The 18,459-nt window shown below is 43.7% G+C and overlaps 2 protein-coding genes across 5 annotated transcripts in view; one reads left to right on the forward strand and one right to left on the reverse strand.

Annotated features, from left to right (window-relative positions):
• SLC7A10 (solute carrier family 7 member 10) overlaps window positions 1–8,150 on the forward strand; it is a 45,388-nt gene extending 37,238 nt beyond the window's left edge. Inside the window, 6 exon segments of the mRNA XM_069793489.1 lie at window positions 1,423–1,546; window positions 1,642–1,745; window positions 2,862–2,958; window positions 6,191–6,340; window positions 6,702–6,879; window positions 7,914–8,150. Of these exon segments, the coding sequence (XP_069649590.1) occupies window positions 1,423–1,546; window positions 1,642–1,745; window positions 2,862–2,958; window positions 6,191–6,340; window positions 6,702–6,879; window positions 7,914–8,041 (781 nt within the window). The 3' untranslated portion in view covers window positions 8,042–8,150.
• Window positions 8,151–13,390: 5,240 nt separating this feature from the next.
• The window catches only part of LRP3 (LDL receptor related protein 3), a 28,333-nt gene continuing 23,264 nt past the window's right edge, over window positions 13,391–18,459 (reverse strand). For all 4 annotated transcript variants that reach the window (XM_069793485.1, XM_009913900.2, XM_069793487.1 and 1 more), the window contains exon 7: window positions 13,391–17,790. In XM_069793485.1, the coding sequence (XP_069649586.1) occupies window positions 16,978–17,790 (813 nt within the window). In that variant the 3' untranslated portion in view covers window positions 13,391–16,977. The remainder of the gene's footprint in view (window positions 17,791–18,459) is intronic.

Raw genomic sequence — 18,459 nt, forward strand, 5'->3', positions numbered from 1 at the left:
TCAATCATACAGTGCTTCTATAGCAGAAAATTAACCATTGATGAGATGCCACACAAGTACCTATAGGGAGAATCACTTCTGTTAGAAAAATGTTGAATTATGCTGGAAGTCGCTTTGCTTTTTCACCCAAAGGCGTTCTTCCACAGACACCTGAAAGAGAAGATTAGACAGTCATTGCGCAGTGAAGGCAGCACTCCCTGCCCAAGCTCGGCTGCAGGGGTGACCGACGTCGGGTTGCTGCTGGTCCTGGGTACGGGAGGGGGCTTGGAAATGATTTATCATGAGCAGGCTAGGAAAGCTGGAGGGAAAGTGAATTTCAGTTTAGTAAAGCAAAGCTCAAATGTTTCAACATTTCTAAGCTGATGAAGTGGAATGACAAATGCCAAGAGCAGCTCTTGGAGCGTTCGTTATTTCTGGGGATCCAACACACACAGCAATGAAACAAGGAGAAATTTAAACTATTACACAGCCTGGATGGAAATGAATTAAAGCTGCAGCCTCACAAGCAGCTCTGCACATGCCTTCACACTAGTGAGTGGCAAAGTGCATGTCCAGGGAACTTGGCAGGAATAAAGAAAGTGTGGTAATACGTTCCCCCAACAAAACACCAACATTTTAATGGACCACCACAATTTCAAAGCTGAATAATGAAAAGTTATGACTTAAATAAAGCAAATATGGCCTTAGTTGAGAAATAAAGAGATAAAGGAGTGAATGGCCTTTTTTTAATTATTTTTGCAGCCTCTGAGGGGAAACTAAAATATAAAAAAAAATTGGATAACCAAAAACACTTCCCATTTTCACTAAATCTGTTCAAAATCACAAAGGTTAAATACATTTTTTAAAAACTATTTTCCAAATCTGACACGCAGAGAAAAATGCATTACTGCGTTAGATACCAAACAGTTCAGGTGTCCACCTCGAAGGAGGTCTCTGGATTGGAGGTCAAGTATATCTGTACTACTGTAAATTGCCATGGTGTCGTACGACCAGACCAGGTTTATGGCATGGGATGGGCCAAGGCAGCCACCTGAACAACAGGATCCCATTCGTTTTCAGAGCAGGTGAAAGTAAAGCAAAACAAGTCATTTTATTCCATCACTGGTGCCTGTACATAGGGCTTTTGAGAAATGGCTATTTTCATTTTTCGGCAACACACTGCCTCAATCCCAATCAACAGCCCAAAGGGAGCGCATGGTATTTTTGCCCCAGGGAGCTCCCCTGCAGACGTGGCATCTCGTAGCACTTTTAGCCTTCTCCAACCTGCAGTGGGTCAAAGAGCCGATGGAAGCGCTGCCCCCTCCAGAGAAACAGCCAATGAACCCACCCAGCTGGGTCACCTCCCCCGGGCCGTTCACAGTTGTCGTGGTCTCGCTATGCATGACTGTAATTTCTTATCTACCCTCCTAATTCTTTTATTAGGAACCTACCTCGTGCCATATTCATATCCATCCCATTGGTGACATTTGTGTATACGTTCACCAACATTGCATATTTCACTGCCATGTCACCCCAAGAGCTCTTGTCCTCCAACGCTGTGGCGGTAGTAAGTAAACCATTCCCTGGATGTCTAAAATACACTTTGATTTCAGTTCTGTGCTTTGCAGTGTATTTCAGTTTCTCTGCCTTCTGTTGCTTTAGACATTTGGTGAAAAGTTACTGGGCTATTTTTCCTGGGTTATGCCAGTCTCAGTGGCCCTATCTACATTTGGAGGAATAAATGGATACCTTTTTACCTCATCAAGGTTAGATGGAGTACAATTTTATGAACATTATCTAATTTGGGGAGGGGCTGTTTTAATTTCATTTGCTAAAGAAATGCTAGCTAGACATTTTGGATGTTGTAGAGCATGAGGTTGTTGTTGGGCATGTTGGATACATTTGGTTATGAATTGCTCTGTTTCGAATCAGCAAGTGTAATACTGAATTGCGGAATCTCTTGCAAAATAATCCTTATGAGCTACCGAAAGTCTCTGCAGATGTGGAATAACTCACAGTAAGAGCCAAACATGGCTTTAGCGTGGAACCAAAGTCATTTTACATCAGTAAGGTTCCAGTAGCTACGAGCTAAACTGTGCTTTGCTTAAAGAGGAGTTTTAGGGCCTGGTGCTGTTCCCAGTTACAGACATTTTCATTCCCGTGCTGGAAAAACTCCTTTCAGGCAAGATGCTTTGCACACACACTGCTGATACTGGGGCCAGAATCTGTAAAGTCTATTATATTGTAGTCTATAAAGTCTATTTATATTAATTGACCTCTCTGAACTTAATTTAAAAGTTATAAAATTTTTTTTGAGGAAATGACTCAAGTCTTAAGTACCTAGGGAAAGTTATTTATCTCAGCACTTTCATGAGTATAATGAGATGCAACAAATCTGAGTGCATATGTAACAGGTTATGCACTCGAAAGTGAAATCTTAAGGCACGTTAAACCTTATCCAAAACCCTTTTGACATTGGAAATACTATCTATGAGGGGTTTTATGCCTTGGCTATGTATTGCTAATCACCACACAACCTTCACGGTATTCATCCCACCCTGGGTGAGAAGGCAACCCTGGCCAGCAGACAGGGACTGGGCAGATTTCAATCCTCCTCCTCAGACGTAATTCGGCATCTCAAAGCAGGTCATTTCACAGATGACATTAGCTGTTAAAGGCCTCATATGCTGAAGGGTCTAATTTAAATAACTTACGCCTGGTTACGCAGGCAGTCTCTAGTTGTCTCCCAGTCGCAAGCCCAGCACCCATAGGTCGCAACTCCCTTCCACGGCAGGCGGTTGAGATTAGAGATGTTATATGGCTAGATATTGAAGAGGCTGTTGTACACCCAGTGGATTCAGCATCACTATTCTTATTTCCAGGTTATGTTTCTCTGGTGCCCGAGAAGGCCATTTGCCGAGTTTGCTTGCCATGATCCACGTCAAGCACTGCACGCCCATCCCTGCCCTGCTCGTCTGTGTAAGTTTTACCGTCCCTGCTCCGTCACCCTGTATCCTGCTTTTAGAAATACTGAATTACGGAGAGGAGAGCTGGCAAAATCCTTGAGAGGCCATTTTACCCCAGAGGAGGAGAAGCGAGTCGGCCTGGAGTGCTGCTGGTGGGTGCTGGCTGAGCAGCTCCAACAGCCCCAGAGAGGAGCAGCCTTCAGCCTCGGAAATAATCCCTCTTGCTCCCAACCACCCTTGATGCCCGGAGGGTTTCCCTCATACCTAACTTGAGCTGCAGTTTAAGCCCATTACCACTTGTCCTACCCACAGCAGAGACAGAGATTGGCTTTTGAAACAGAGATACTTCATTTAAGAAAAGACAAGCTCCAATTTTGCCTTCTTTGCACAAACATTTGGAAATCCCCATGGTCACTACTAATCCCACTTGGGCAGGGCTGGTTTAGATCCTGCCATCAATGCCAGAGACATGGCAGGTCACATGGAGAGGACAAAGTGCTCCTAAAGCTACTCTCAAAGAGCAAGACCTCTTGTGAGGGATGATCAGGCAGTGCTCTGAGGACCTGAGGTATTTCTTTTCTGTGGGCCAAAAAATGAAGTAGGGACAATGATTACAGCGGCCCTGAGTAACATATCTGCTGAATGGTACGTCAGGCGGACAAGAGGTCACCTACAAAGCTCAGAAACCAACAGGCCAAGAGTTGGGAGGGTTCGGGGCTGGTCAGGTTGCTGGTGTGCTCCCGCGGGAAGATTTCTCTCACTTTTTTTACAGCATAAATTTCCATGATACTAATGACTTACAGAAATTATTATTTGAAACAAAGAAAGAGCTTCACACACTTTTACCAACGGTGAAGCTAGAATATGTGATGGGGTTTACTGCAGCATAGAAGACATTAAAGAGGAAAATGACTCCCGGTGCTGCCGTCCCTGGCTGCACGGCCCGAGCGAGGGAATTCCTCAAAGGGCATTTGCTTGAAATCTTGGCCTGCATCAACTGCTGCCGACTGCAGATTTGCCACTGATATCAAAACAACGAGGGTTTGACCCCAGATGCACTAGGAAGGTGCACATTTCTGTGTCTCCCAGCTCTAACAGCAATTCTGGCACAATACACCCAGGCCAAATTTCACCAAATAAGCCTCCTGCACATTCTGCTTTTATGACAAAACACATGTCTAGCTGAGGCCTTACGGTATTCCTAGGGCTTAGTGACCCATCACAAACATCTCGTGTGTTGCCCCTGCAGGGTTTTGGGGTAAACTGCCCACAGTTTGCCCTGCTCCGGACAACAAGAGAGCACTGGCCCCATCATGGGCTCCCACCAGGCAGCTGCTCTCTGCTGGTGCCGATGAAGCAGAACTCCTTTGTCCTTAAAAATACATCGGCTGAAATAACACGCTGAGTTTCAGAGGCTGTTTTTCCATGAAACAGCCCCACCACGAGAGTGCTGCCTGAGCCAAGCTGGCCGATCCATCGAGCGTACACCAGCCCCCTACTCTGCTCAAACCATTCCCCTTGAATTCCAGTGCAAATCACAGAACGAACACTGCATATCAATTCATCATTTGAAGGCGTTTTAATGCAGCTCAGGGTATATCAAATGCTGCTAGGAAATATTAATTTCTTAACAAATAGAAATATAAAAATAATATCGTGTAGGCAGCTACAATCGCAAACTGGGTCAGACTTTAGGCAAACCTAATTAATACATCAGGTTCCTTTTTCTCTTCCAATGAATCACACCTCGCTCTTTGCATGGAGAAAGGTTTCTTTGTACATGGAGAAAGGCCTTTTTAACATCACCAGCGAGACCTGTATTTTTACTAATCCTTTCAAAAATCAAGGGGCCAAGCTAAATGTAAAATAAACAGACTGAGGGGTTTTTTGCAAGACCGTGGGGAGCGGCCGGCTCTCCCGCCTGCCGTGCGACTGCGGCCAGGCGATTGGGGGGAGCAGCACACCCCTCTGCAGCCTCGTACCACCTGGGGATCATGCCTATGCTGTGAGCAGATCTGACACATCAGTGTCACCTACGCACGAAACCTCATCGCTCCGAGCGGCGTCGCTGTGAAACCCATTAGTGGCAGGAGAGGGTCGTATGTGCGTACAACACCGCGCACCTGTCAGAGGAAAGCAGGGAACATGTTATATGACACCGATATAAAATGCTGGCCTATTTTAAATCCATTTTGTAGTGAGACTGCTCAAGGTGTTGAAATCCCCTTGCCAATCCCTGCTTTGAACAGGGGAATGGAGGGACCAAAGGGTTGTTTGATTGCGGTGGTGCTTAATGCCTGGTACCGGTGGTGCAGAAGCCCACCGTCCCGGGAGGACTTTGCTATTGGAACAGCTAATTAAGAAAAAGGGACATAAGCTAAAAGAGAACCTGGAGTAACACAGACCAAAATCCTGAGCGCTCTCTGGAGGGGTTTGGATATTTATTTTTCCTCAGGCCCTGGCCACCAGCAGACACCGTTCACAGGACCAGCAAGTGGTGCAGGCAAGGGCTCGGCTCAGCTCAGCTCAGCTCCTGGGGTACCGACAGGCAGGGGGGTGGGACCCGAGGAACAACCCCCTGGCCCCCGAGCCAGCTGTCCTGGCTTTACAGAGTTATGCAGAAATACAGTATAAACAAGCAAGTGTAGGCATAGAAATTTCCACCATCCATCTGCCAGTTTCCAAACACCAGTAATACTCAAAAGATTAATGATGTCGGTCATCTGCAGGGTGAGCTGTGTGCTGGCAGGGGGGGAAGGGCAAAGCTCTTATTTTTTTATAATATACAGGACACCCGCAACAACGTAGTGCACTGACGACAACATGTTAGTCCGCGGGAAATCCTTCTTCCATCAGAAGTCCTCACCATAGGGTTCGATAGCTTTTAAACCACACAACAGAAATGGGTTGAGTAGAGTGCTGGAGAGCTCTGCCTGTCCTCCCAGCCCTGCCTGCCTGGCCACGGGCAGCGGAGCCACCTCTGCCAGCACCCTGCGTATTTATAAACAGACCTGCTGGTCTCTGGCTTCAGCATGCCCCAAATAACCCTAAATCCCCATTCAGCCCCAGCCCCAGTGGCACAGCTCGGGGACAATGCACCAAACCACAGGAGGCAGCAGATGCCCAGCGGGGGCCATAAAGAAAAGGAGTTTAACTGCTTTAATGGGTTTTTCGCTCGTTTTTGTTGGTTTTAAGCTACCTTTTCTAGTAATGCCTCAAGTAAGGCTATGCTTCTCTCTTTGCAGTGTTTGGCCACTCTTATCATCATGCTTGTTGGAGACACATACACACTAATCAACTATGTGTCATTTATTAACTACCTCTGCTACGGAGTGACAATTATAGGCCTGATCGTGTTACGCTGGAAAAAACCCAAAATCTTCAGACCTATCAAGGTGACAATGTTAAAGCTAAATCTCTTGGTTGCAATAGTGATGCAAAGGGTGGGATGGGCACACCAAGCCCTCCATCCTCCCGTTTTGAAGAATGGTTTATTTTTTGATGTAGTGGTAATGTTTTAAGGTCCCAAACCACATCCCAACGTGCCATTAGTGTACAAACAGGATACACAGGCAGACCCCTTGTGAACTTGCTGAGATGGGCAGAGAGGACAACGGTGGTGGAGGGAAGGGGGCATGACCCATGGGGGGGCCTGAAGCCGCAGCGCTGCCTGCAGCCCCCCTGCAGCCCCTCACCACCAGTCAGCCACTGCTGGTTTTCTGCTCAGTTTTGCTCTGCTCTGCTCTCTCCTGGTAGGTAAACCTCCTCATCCCCATCACTTACCTGGTGTTTTGGGCATTTCTGCTGATCTTCAGCTTATACTCTGAGCCGGTCGTCTGTGGAGTTGGACTCATTATCATTTTAACTGGAGTGCCAGTGTTTTTTCTTGGAGTCTACTGGAGAAATAAACCAAAGTGTGTAAATAGGCTAATAGGTAAGCCAGCGCCGCGGTGCCTCGCTGCGCTCCTGGGGCCGCTGGTTGTGCTCGGGTCTGCAGGGATCTGCTTAACGTGCTCTGACGCATCGGCACTAAAACAGGCAGGGAACCGCCCGCGCGAGCCCCACCACCACTCTTGGTCACAGGCAGCCCAGGGGCACAAAGTGGCCAGACGGCGCTTGCCGTGGGCAACTGCTTTGCTCGCTCCTGGCCATGTTTGCCTCCTTTTGTGCCCCCGGGCAACTCCCCATGCACTCAGCTCGCTCACAGCAGCCCATCCCGGAGCAGGTATGCAGGAGCGTAAGTTTAAGCACATGAAGGCTAAATGAGCTATCACAAAAGGACTAATAAATGGCGGAGAGCTTTGCCTCCCGCTTGCCCTGCTTCCCTCCCACCGTGCCACCAGCACATCCTGCTGCACAAGCCCCACGCAGCATGATGAATTATTTCGTTCTTAAAAGATAAGAAAGCCTTACATGATCACTCACGTAAAATTAAAACCGCACGTAAACCTCTTCTGTTTTGGTTGTGTTTGGCTTTTAATTGTTTTGCTCCGAGGCGAGGACTTTCAAACAAGCACACTGCAGCCCTTCGCTCTCACCGGAGGGTTTCCACCAGCTGCGGCAGGGCTCCGCTCCCCAAGACCAGCGGTCCCCACCGTTGCCGCAGGGCCAGCGCAGTGCCAGGAGGGCTGGCAGCCATCTCGGCCCGGCCCTGCCAGCCGGCCATGGGCAGCGCTGGGCAGCTCTGTGAGGGGCCGGGGAAGGGCTACGGAGAGGCAGCCCTCAAGCTGCCCCCTCTTAACCTGCCCCTGCTTTGCAAACGCTATTTTATCGCTGAGCTGGAGATGTTTTCACCTCCATCCAACCCCCTTTGGGGTTGGAGGGGGCAGTCGGCCGAGTGACAGAGTCGAGCGGCCCCGGCTTGGGAAGATGCACGTTCATTCACACGTTGTATCGCCCCGGCCTCGCGCTTTTGTTTAGAAGAGCTCGAGCATCCCCATTAACCACCCGCACGTTTGCTCTTCGCAGAGTCCATGACGTGCTGGGGACAGAAGCTGTGTTTTGTGGTCTACCCTCAGGGGGGAGGTGCCGAGGAGGAGGAGGCACCCTCGGCCCGCTCTTGGCGACCAGCGAGCAAGACGGCCGCGAGGAAATAACGACGCGGCCTCCGAGGCTGAAGTGGCTTCTTGTTTACATGCTGATTTTTGCAAAATGTTTTTCTGGAAAAAAAAAAAAAAAAAAGAAATGTTTTTAGAGTTCCAATAGTGAAGCCCGTAAAATGAGCTACACCCTTTATGGCATCTGTAGCTTTTAGTCTTTCCCTAAAAAAAAGAAAAAAAGAGGGGAAAAAAAAAAAGTAATAAAATATAAAATAAGGCGCTGGTTGTTTTTTTCTGGCAGTGCACTTGCTCAGCAGGGGAAAGCAGCACAGCTACAGCTCTGGAATACTGATTTTAGCAACCACGAGGGTCCATCAGAGACATACAAATTTAGGCATTTCAAAAGTAGGGCAGCTCCCAATGCAAAATCAAAGTGGAAAAGATCAAGACAAAGCGAGGAGGCCTTGGGACACCCATGCCAGCAGGAAAAATTCCTGTTGCTGTCCCTGGGCAGGGTGAATCCCCACCTAACACATGAGGTGTCAAAGTTACAATCCAAAGGATCATCCCTCCACATACCTGCAAGAGCCCGGTGCCTCCATCCGAGCGCCAGCCCAGCCAGGGACAGGGTCATTGTGCTGAACGCTAACCTGCTCGGGCGGACCTTAGAGTCAATCATCCAAAATCAACAGTCTGCTTGACTGTTCAGACATCATTTGGTGATGCAGAAAAAAAGCATACAGAGTAGTGATAAAAATCTGAAGGATCTCAATTTTGGAGCATTTCTGCAAAGGCAGAGCTGGGTTCCTGTATCCCGCATGGGGATGGAGCTCATTGCACTGCCCGGGAACTCTTGCGTGAAGCTCAGCGCTATCTGGGTGCCGACAGCGGAGGACAGAGATGTGGAGGGGTTTGCAGCGGGCTCAGCAGTGCGAACTCGAGGGAAACATGGGAACGAAGCCTGACCTTTCTCCTTTTTACTGAAGTGTCAGGTGATACCACATTGCTTCAGAGACAAATCCCCATCTCCACTATGCTCAGCGAAGTAACAAGCCTAAATCATTCTCACATCAGATGCTCTTTAGAAAGTGTTTTGCATATTTTATTTGTGGCAAACACTAGGAAAAAAAAATCTAGTTCATGCATTTAATTAATATAGAGAGGTTTGCTGCTGTAGCAATATGGCCACTTTCACACCAAAGACTCTTTTGAAAATGCAAAATGCAAGAACAGCTGCGAGCAATATTTTGAATCACTACCATTCTTTTGCAACTTTTGAAAACAAAAAACTATCATGTTCAGTAACCTTGGTAACAGCCATGTGAATTTAATTTAAAAAGTATATCTTTCTATGTGTTACAGGCCCTGGTATAAATATTAAGATTCATTAATCTCTTAGTGTGTCAAGTAACACACGCTCTACAAAGATTTAAGAATAGACCCAAAATAAGGAGCGAGCTTAAGGAACGTACCTTTCCAACACAATGCATTATTCAGAAGTATTTTTATTTTTAAATATCTATCCATCTCTCTCCAAACTTTCAGATGGTAGACACTAAAAAGAAACACAACTTACACTATTCTCTTTGTATAAAGCTGTTAATCATAAGAGATTAAAATATATATTTAGCTCAAGAAAAAGATGTGGGTTTGTGTGTACATATGCACACATGTAAAGAGAGATTCCATATTTGAAATAATGCTATGAATATATAAAGTTTGCTGATAAAAATCATATATATTCAGCTTGCCTTTTTTTTTTTAATTAACAGCACACCTGCCCTATTTACACTGGCTAAGCAGCACCCAAACACTTAACCCGTGTCAGAGGCTCTTGTGGCTGAGTCTTATTTTCTATGGTTCAAAATCCACTTTCTGCGGTATAATTTCCAACAGATTATTTTTTTCAATAACTTTATTATCTAGTGAGCATATTAAATGTATTATAGCACCAGCAATAATGATTGTTTTCAGAACTGCTAAGTTTTGGTGTGGTTTTATTTTCGTTTGTTTAAATAATTAAGGTATGGAAATCAGCCAGCACAGAAACTTTGCAGCTCTTGAAAAAACAAGTCTGTATGGTAATGAGAAAGGTAGTAGTAGTAGTAGAAATAATAATAATAATAATTATAATAATAATGTGCTGTAACTGCTATCAAGGCTTTCCTTGGCTATTGTTTAAGGAAATCAAAAGCAAAATTCCAGGACCAATTGCCTCATAGTTGTTAACCGGGTTTGGCTCAAATTTTCCCTGATTATGCTACCATGCTTTAAAACAATCAACACTTGCCCTTAAATTAGAAGGCTGAATTTAGAACAGGCTGGTTTAGTAGAGATCATCTTCAAATTACATACCAATCCCCAAAAGGTGTTCCACGATGTCTTATTTCATTTTTAGGAACAGCTTCATCTGTGCTCCCAACATCACATATATTATTTTTAAAAGGCTTTGCAAAAGTTAGATCCTAATGTGTACAATTTCTAACCATAGAAATCAACGTACAGAACTAGAAAGATAAATTCATATGCTAAATGAAATTTAGCAGCATGCTCAACCCCATCTAATTGTGATTTTTCCAAAAGGTGAAGCAACAGACCCAAAGAAGACATAATCGCTAGTATTTTAAAGCCCACTGAACAAAAGAAAATCCCTGAGACAGCTGACATTACAAGCATGTCAAGAATATTGTGATGCTTGATACAGAAAAGCAAGTTGCTTCCAAAAGAAAGGAGTTTAAACAAAGCTTTAAAAGCAATGCAATACTATGTAAGACTATGTATTTATATGCTATTATATTTATGTAGCATAAAATATTAGAGGCTGTAATGCAGAAAATTCTTTTAGCGCTGGCAATAATACAGCACTCAGGGAATTTCAGAGGGAAAATGAGATAATGCAAGTATTAACAAGAGTATCACCTGTAAGCCAGCTGAATGCAAAGTCAGTAAAAGAAGTATTGGGTTATTCCTATATGCATTATCACGGTACCGAGAAAAGCAGCAACAGATCACGACGTCACTGTGCTACCTGCTGCGTAAAAGGAAGAGCGGGAAGACAGTCCCTCTCCCAAATAAGACAACTTTCAGTAGGAAATAGGAGCTGGGTGGGCACCGATGGAAAGCACAGGGAGAATGAGGCAGAGTTGCTGCTGCTGGCCCAGCCGCTCTCAAGCGTTTTCATCAACTTGATAAAGGATTGGGTTGTTTTCAGTTCTCGTTGGTACATAAACCAGAAGAGTTTGATCTCAGCAGGGTCAAGCTAAGAGACTCTTAGCAGGTCAGAGCTTTCATCCAACTCAGAAAAGATTGATGAGTCACTGGGCATTTAGTATCACATCTGGAAGCATCTTTACAAAAAACGTATCTAAAAATATGCAGAGAAGATTTCATTAGCCACGCTCGATCACTTCTGAAAGCGCAACCCTGACCCAGCCTTCGACCGCAGGACTAGAGCTGGCGGCTCCAGAAGAACACTGCCGTCGCCTGGAGAGGAGCTGAGCTGGGCTGGGCAGCCCGGGACAGACCCTGCTCCTGTTTCCTTTCTGTGAACAAGCCAACGCTGTGAGAGCAAACGTGCCTCTCCGTGCTGAAGAGCTGAAGCTAAAAAAAAGGACTCATCTTTTGAGGGGAAAGCAAACAGACAAACCAACAACCAACCAACCCACCCCCAGCAAAGGTGCTGTCCCATGCTTAATTTTCAGAGGCCTTTGTCAAGGTATCTCTCATTTTTCACTCTCTTATTTGTGAATTCTTGAAACTTAGAAAACAAAACGTGTTTGCTTTCTAGCCCCTTTGTACCAAGCACCGAATGACAAGAAGTTAGCAATTATTCAGCTGATGAGTTTTGAGAGATATTGAAGTACCTGTCATGAATGAAAACATAAAAAACAAAATCAAGGGTAAACCTTGCTGGAATTTGTCATTTTCTAAAGCTTTAGAGTTCAGACGGCTGTGCTCTGTCTCAGGAGGATGCACCCACCTGGGTCACCACCTCTGTCCCCAGCTGCGAACACAAGCAAAGCCACTTTCTTTGTTTAAACCTACCCCCCTTATTCCTTGACACTTCTCACCAGTGCTCTAACTTCAGCAAGAAACTTCTGCACTTGGACACATGAAAACAGAAAAATCCAAGGAAAAGGATTAGAAAGTGGCCAAGAGATGCTGAGAGGCCAAAAATAAATGTCTTAAAGTATCTAAGGTAAGAGATAGCAACAGAAGGGAAGAAGACCTAGATGGCATCATAAGGCAGGAAACAAAGAATGAAGAGGGAATAAAACATAAACCCCTACCACTCACATCAGTTTTGGTCACCATTTAATCCCTGTAGCCAAGATCACAAGAGCCAGAATCTGAAAAGGGAAGGGTGGCTTATTGAACAGAGTTTGCTAGGGTAATAGACTGACAAGAGACAGACGAGGTTTGCTACCTGCGAGTTCAGGTCATGGGCAGATAGCCATTTGTACTGAATTATAAATCCTAATGCCTGCCTGGGACATTAAAACTCAAGTTTCCTGCAAAGACCAAAAATCCTAAATAAGTAAAAGCAGTTGTCCCTCTCAGAAAAAGGTCTTGATTAAAAAAAATATATTATTCCCTCAAGGCTTTTCAAGTTAGCTCCTTGGTTTGTCATAAGACATACCTATTGCACCAGAGAGGCGATCTACAAACTCTGCTGCAAGTGCACAGCTATCATTTATTACTCCGTTTCCATTTTATAGGCTATATTCATTTCATCAGGATATGGTTTGTAGCATTACTGTTTGTGCCACTATCATTGCAGCTGAAACAGCACTTCATGACGAAGCAAGCAAGCACTCTTTCTACTAGGTTAGGAGGCATTATCCCTCTGCATCAAGCTGTGTCCTCCCACCCTTCATGGCTCCGGATAAAAATCTGGATGACCAAAAAGCCTGCCCAATTCTCTTCAATAAAGATTTCCAAGTCTGTAGAGTAAATCTGTGTCAACACAGAGTAACTCAGCCTCTACCTTCTACTGAACAACAGCAGGATAGAGCCAGTGGTACCCTCCAAAGCACAGAATGGGAAGGGGAAGCATCAGCAAAACAAGCATTGCCCTCAGCAGTTGGAATGAGAGGCTGTACTTCAGATATGATTTTTTTTTTTTTTAACAATCTGAAGAGCCATACACTTCAGGGATTCTTTTTGTTATTTGGGGTATATACATATGTGCATTTTAAAGGCAGCTGTATACAACAGTGAATTGCTAGTGGTAAGATTTCACATGTACTATCTAAAAAAATCTATGTACCTCCACAGCTTCAGCTACTAGAAAAAGCAGATAATAAAACCCACCCACAAACCAAAACCAAACCAAACCAAGGCTGTGGAAGTACAATTTAGGCACCCTCAGTCTTTGGTGTTAGAGTGAGAGTCAGAAACCCACAGTCTCTGGGCACATGAAATTTTATTAAAAATGAAGAAATCCAAAGCAAAAGCAAAGTACGATGATGCCCAGCATCTTACTTGCTTAGTATCATTGTCCAGGAACCAGCAGACACTGGCAACCATGATGCCATACCTGAACCATATACCTGTACATACGTTAAGGTAAAATGTTATATCTAAATGAATATATACAACATGTAAATAAAAATTAAAAAAAAAAAATTAAAAAAAGCAGAGAACAGAAAACGAGTACATTTAAGGGATGTTACAGAGTCATACACAAGCTGGAAGGTGCCAGAATTTCAAACAGAAACATTTCCCATGTTTTAATAGCAGTAAGAGAAAACATAAGGGGGTCACCTTTCCCTTAATGCTGCTGATGAGCTTCCATTCTTCTTAAACCAGTGTAGGTGGTATTGTCTATTCAGAGATTTTTTTAGGGAGGGTTTTTTTGGCTGCTTGAACAGGGGAGTTTTGTATCTGGGGAAAAAAAACCAAACAAACACAAACAAAAAAACCCACCGAACTATCCTAAATACTTTCTGCCGACAAAAATCTTTAAAGAGTGCAGAAAAGCGTTATTAAAATAAAATTTAAAAATTAACAAGTTTATTAGCAGATTAACTTTAGGTTGTATAGTCATTAAAGTGTGATATTTTCCACTGAGCAAAGAAATGTAATGAGATCTTCCTGTTCACATGTCTGGCATAGTAGCAGTTTTTCACTTTTTTTTTTTTTTTTTTTCCATTTTCAGAATTCCTGAATACAAGGAGGCAGCTTACATAAAACAGAACAGTGTCTTTGAGGATGGCTGATTCACTGTTTAATGCTTACAAGAGCTGGAGGAAGGGCAGACATACACTAAGGCAGACTTTGTGGTTCCTTCAGGTATTGACATTCCAGGACACTGCAATGCACTTGTTTGTGCTCACAGTGCAGACATACAGATTTCTTCTGCAAAACTAACACTAAATTTGTGACTCCTCCCTCCAAGGAATGAGCTAGGGGAGCTGGGACAGAATACTGTGTTGCAGAATACAAAAGTTAGGTGCTTACAAAGAGCACAATGCAAAGCTACAAATTCCAGTAGTGAGGGCTGTGAACATTTCTGCACCCTTCAAGCATCAAATTTTCATTAACATGGATTTTTTTAAGTTTCTAAAAATAAAAGCTTCTCAATGAAATTTCCACCAACTTACCAAATAGATCAGTACACAAAATATGTATATGTAAGAAATTATGTGAAGTTACACATCTTAAAATAAAATACAGTGTTAGCTGTTCAGGGTTGTTCCCAAAATATAGCAGTATTCTGAAGTACGTATCTTAAGAGCCTTACATTGGTGATAGTTTAAGACATAGTATGATCAACATTATTTTATTATAGAAATACATTTCTGTAACAGAATTAAGCATACACTTATTTCTAAGGTCCTTCATACCTACACAATATTAACTTTGAAATATAATCTTCCTCCCAATTATAATTAACTACTTTACAGATACAACTCTATGTATTTAAAATTACCTTTAGACAAAAAGAAGGACACCAAAACCTGTAGCCTTAGATGCAAACAACCCTGGCAGTGTAATGACTACAGTACATGGCTTTGCAAAGGTGGAATGTACCTAAAATGTTTACAAATGCTATGAAAGCAAGATCTCTTTCAAAACTGCATTTCCTTTGACGAAATGAATTCTGATCACAAAAGCACTTGGAAAAAAAAAGATGAGCAAGCAGTATTTATTTTATGTAACTACAACTCTTACTCGTTACGCATTTTGCCACAAGCCCTTCCTGCTATTAATGCCCTTAAGGAGTTTGAATCTTCTGCCTCTGGAATGTACAGTATGAAACCAACTTGCAACTGCAGAGGAAAAAAAAAAAGCCAAAGTACTATTCCTTGTTCTTTTTAAGGCACTCCCAAAGGGAGTCCTAGTAAAAGATCCAGGGCAAGATATAGCCCATTTAAAGGTAAAACATCTTTGACACTTTGATGTAAACTTAACCGTTCACTGCGAAAGCCTGTTTGCCTTTACGGCCAGGAGCATCCTGTGGACAGCAGAGCCCAGGTCCACAGATGCCAAAGTCCACCTCAACTCTACAAGTTCAATTAATAACTTTGGGCAACTTGAATTCCTACAGCAATGAACAGGCTTCAGAGCACTCAGGCATTTAGAGCAGCAGCAGCAACTTCCTTCTTAATTCCTATGTAAAGCATCTTAGTTTGTCACTGCGTCATGGGGGAATTGAAGCAGAGCTCATTAGAGCATGGGGGAGCCTGGCCGATACCCCAACCATTGCAACAGGGTCAAGCTATCACACAGTAGTATTCTGTCATTCTGCACCAACTCACTCCTGCTTAAGCAATGTCACCCTTCCAGGTAAATAACTTGCTTGCTTTTAATTACACTCTAAAAACCAAGAAGGCACCAGTTTACTTTTAAGCATTGTACAATCCACACAGTGTCAGCTTTGGAAATGGCACTGATCTATTTCAGTTCTTAAAAGAAAAAAGCAAACAAAATAGCATCCTCTAAAAATAAAAACTAAAAAAACCCTGATTTATACATCTGCACCTAGGTAGTGGTTTTACAAGCAAACCTGTGAAGCAGATTTTATTTAAAAATAAAATAGAAGTCCAATCCTGACAGTTTCCAAGTGCTCAGTGCTTCCTACCGCAGCCAATGGGAGCTGTGAAGCCTCAGTGTCCTTCAGGGCACACCCAAATTGGTATAATCATAAAAGTCCCTGAAAAGAGAAGGGAGGAGGGGAAAAAGAGGGTAGGGAGAAAGCAAACAATTCTTCAACCTTCACAACATCACTATGAGAAGAATGTAACATATGACAACACAAAAAAGAAATATTGCTGCAACCGGGGTTCAATGCATTCCGCTTATACTGAACACTGTTAATCTCTTACTACAAAACTGTAGCAGATTAAGACACCTGGTATCATTCTGGGTATTCTATACAGAAACTTTGGTTTTAGTGGATACTTCAAGGTACATATGGCCATCAAAACATTTGTGAAAGGAGCAAAGGAAGTGAGCAATTTCTATGAAGAAGAAGCTACAAAGGATTTACCTTACAAAGGAAATACCTTCTAAGTATTTGTAATTAAAATTATTAAGTTTTAATTAAATTATGATGTCTAAAAAGACATTATTTCTAGTTTAGTACTCATAGTTACAATGACTGGTGCCTGCCCCAGGTTCCAACAGAGCGCTCTCTAGTTTCAGTAAGACCACTTGAAAAGCCAAGAAACACTAATTCCCTGAATGCAGTGAATAAATGCACAGAAGAAATACCAGAGGATGGAGATGCCTCCAAACTGCAGTGACACATTCTTGCTCTCCTAGCCCCTGACATCACACACTGGCCTACTTCTGCCCCACTGGAGTTTCAGGAATAGCAACGAAGACAAAAATTTGTCCCATTTAGTCTTGTACTGCACTCCCCGTGGGATTAAAGCACACTGGTTTTAAAAGACAAAGTTGAGAGCACAGACATACCACCTATCAAAGTGCACTGTGATATAAACAATGAAGTTACAAAATTTACAGGGCCAAAACAAAAACTTTTATTAGCAAACAAGTAAAGATTCATCATCACTGGTATTGATTTCAGAGAGGGGAGTAGAGGACTCTAACATTGGCACTTCCACAGAATGGCAACAAGCTGCATGAATACCCAAAGGCTCCTCCCGGTATGAGTTAGGGCAACATCGGTTTTGTCCATCCACTTGGATGTGAACATGCATAGGGCTGTCTGGATAAGCAGACTCCCACTTTTTCAAGGGTAACATACATGGCTCTTCACTCAGTGGATGACTTCTACTTAAACTACTGTCCTCTGGGACAGTCCTCCTGGATGCTGACCCTCCATGGATCGTTTCTGTAACACTTTCAGATAAAGGATCTCTAAAAGCCTTTCCTGAATCCACTTTACTGGACTGCTTAAGCTCACTGCCAGAGGTCTCAGCACCTAAAGATTTATCAGTGCGTCCAGCCTCAGGCTCTGCATGTGCTGCTGTGCAAGTATTCGGTAAGACATTTGAAGGCGATGGCTCTGTGATTTCAGTCTCTGGCTGCAAGCTGCTACATCCAGCTTCTTGTAGGCCCCTGGCTTGGCCACGGGCATTTGCCTCTAAACTAGGTCCTTCAGGGGAAGGTGGAGGACTCCGAATAGTCCCATCAGCATGGTTGATGATTCCATCACCCAGTGTAGTCTGTGAAGTGCGGGCAGGCGTCAGGAGCGGGATCTGTCCTCTCACCCGAGGTCTGTGGAAGAGTCTGTTCCAGAGCCTGCCCAAGCGCCGCCGAGATGAGCTACGTCTTGACGAGTGTCGTCTCATCTGTCTCCTCATGGCTGTTCGAATGTTCTGCAGCACAGAAGCCTGTAACACAGACATAACAAACTATGATTTCACGCATAGTCAGAAGACTTCTCCCAAACCCTGTTCTTTCCACTATCTCCACCTTACCAGAATTCTGACTTGACCCCTACACTTCCTTGTTAAATGCATATTTTCTAATGAACTATTTAGGAATACCAAAGACAGCTCTGCCTGTACCAAAAGACTTTCTTAGAGTGTTTCCTTTATGAGTTTAAGCTCTGCTCGTCTGCCCAGGAAGATGCTCCGCTCATGCGATCACACCACCACTGAAGAACCAGTCTGCAGACCACTGAGTCCTCTGTCATCAGCAATAGCAGAGGATCCTCAAATTCTGATGACAACAGCAGAGAAGAAAGGCCAAGGCAAACTACTTTTCCACTCAAGTAACAAACTACAAGTGCTTTATCACACTAGGAACTGTATCACAGTTGGATACTTTTGACAGGGCACAGGAGAGTTTTGACAACTCAGCAATGAAATAGAAGAATGACTTAATGGCTTCTCAGTGTAATGTATTTGTAAATGAAAAATAATCCCAGAATTTCCCAGAAATACTGCTAGAGACCTTACTTTCTTATCGCTTCAGGCACATTACAGTTTCAGCTTGAAAAGCCTTTTTTCTATTTACTTTCTGATCTTTGTCTCTGTGCATTCTATCTTGATGTACAG

The sequence above is a fragment of the Haliaeetus albicilla genome, chromosome 10, assembly GCF_947461875.1.
Source record: "Haliaeetus albicilla chromosome 10, bHalAlb1.1, whole genome shotgun sequence".
In the NCBI taxonomy this organism is placed as follows: Eukaryota; Metazoa; Chordata; class Aves; order Accipitriformes; family Accipitridae; genus Haliaeetus; species Haliaeetus albicilla.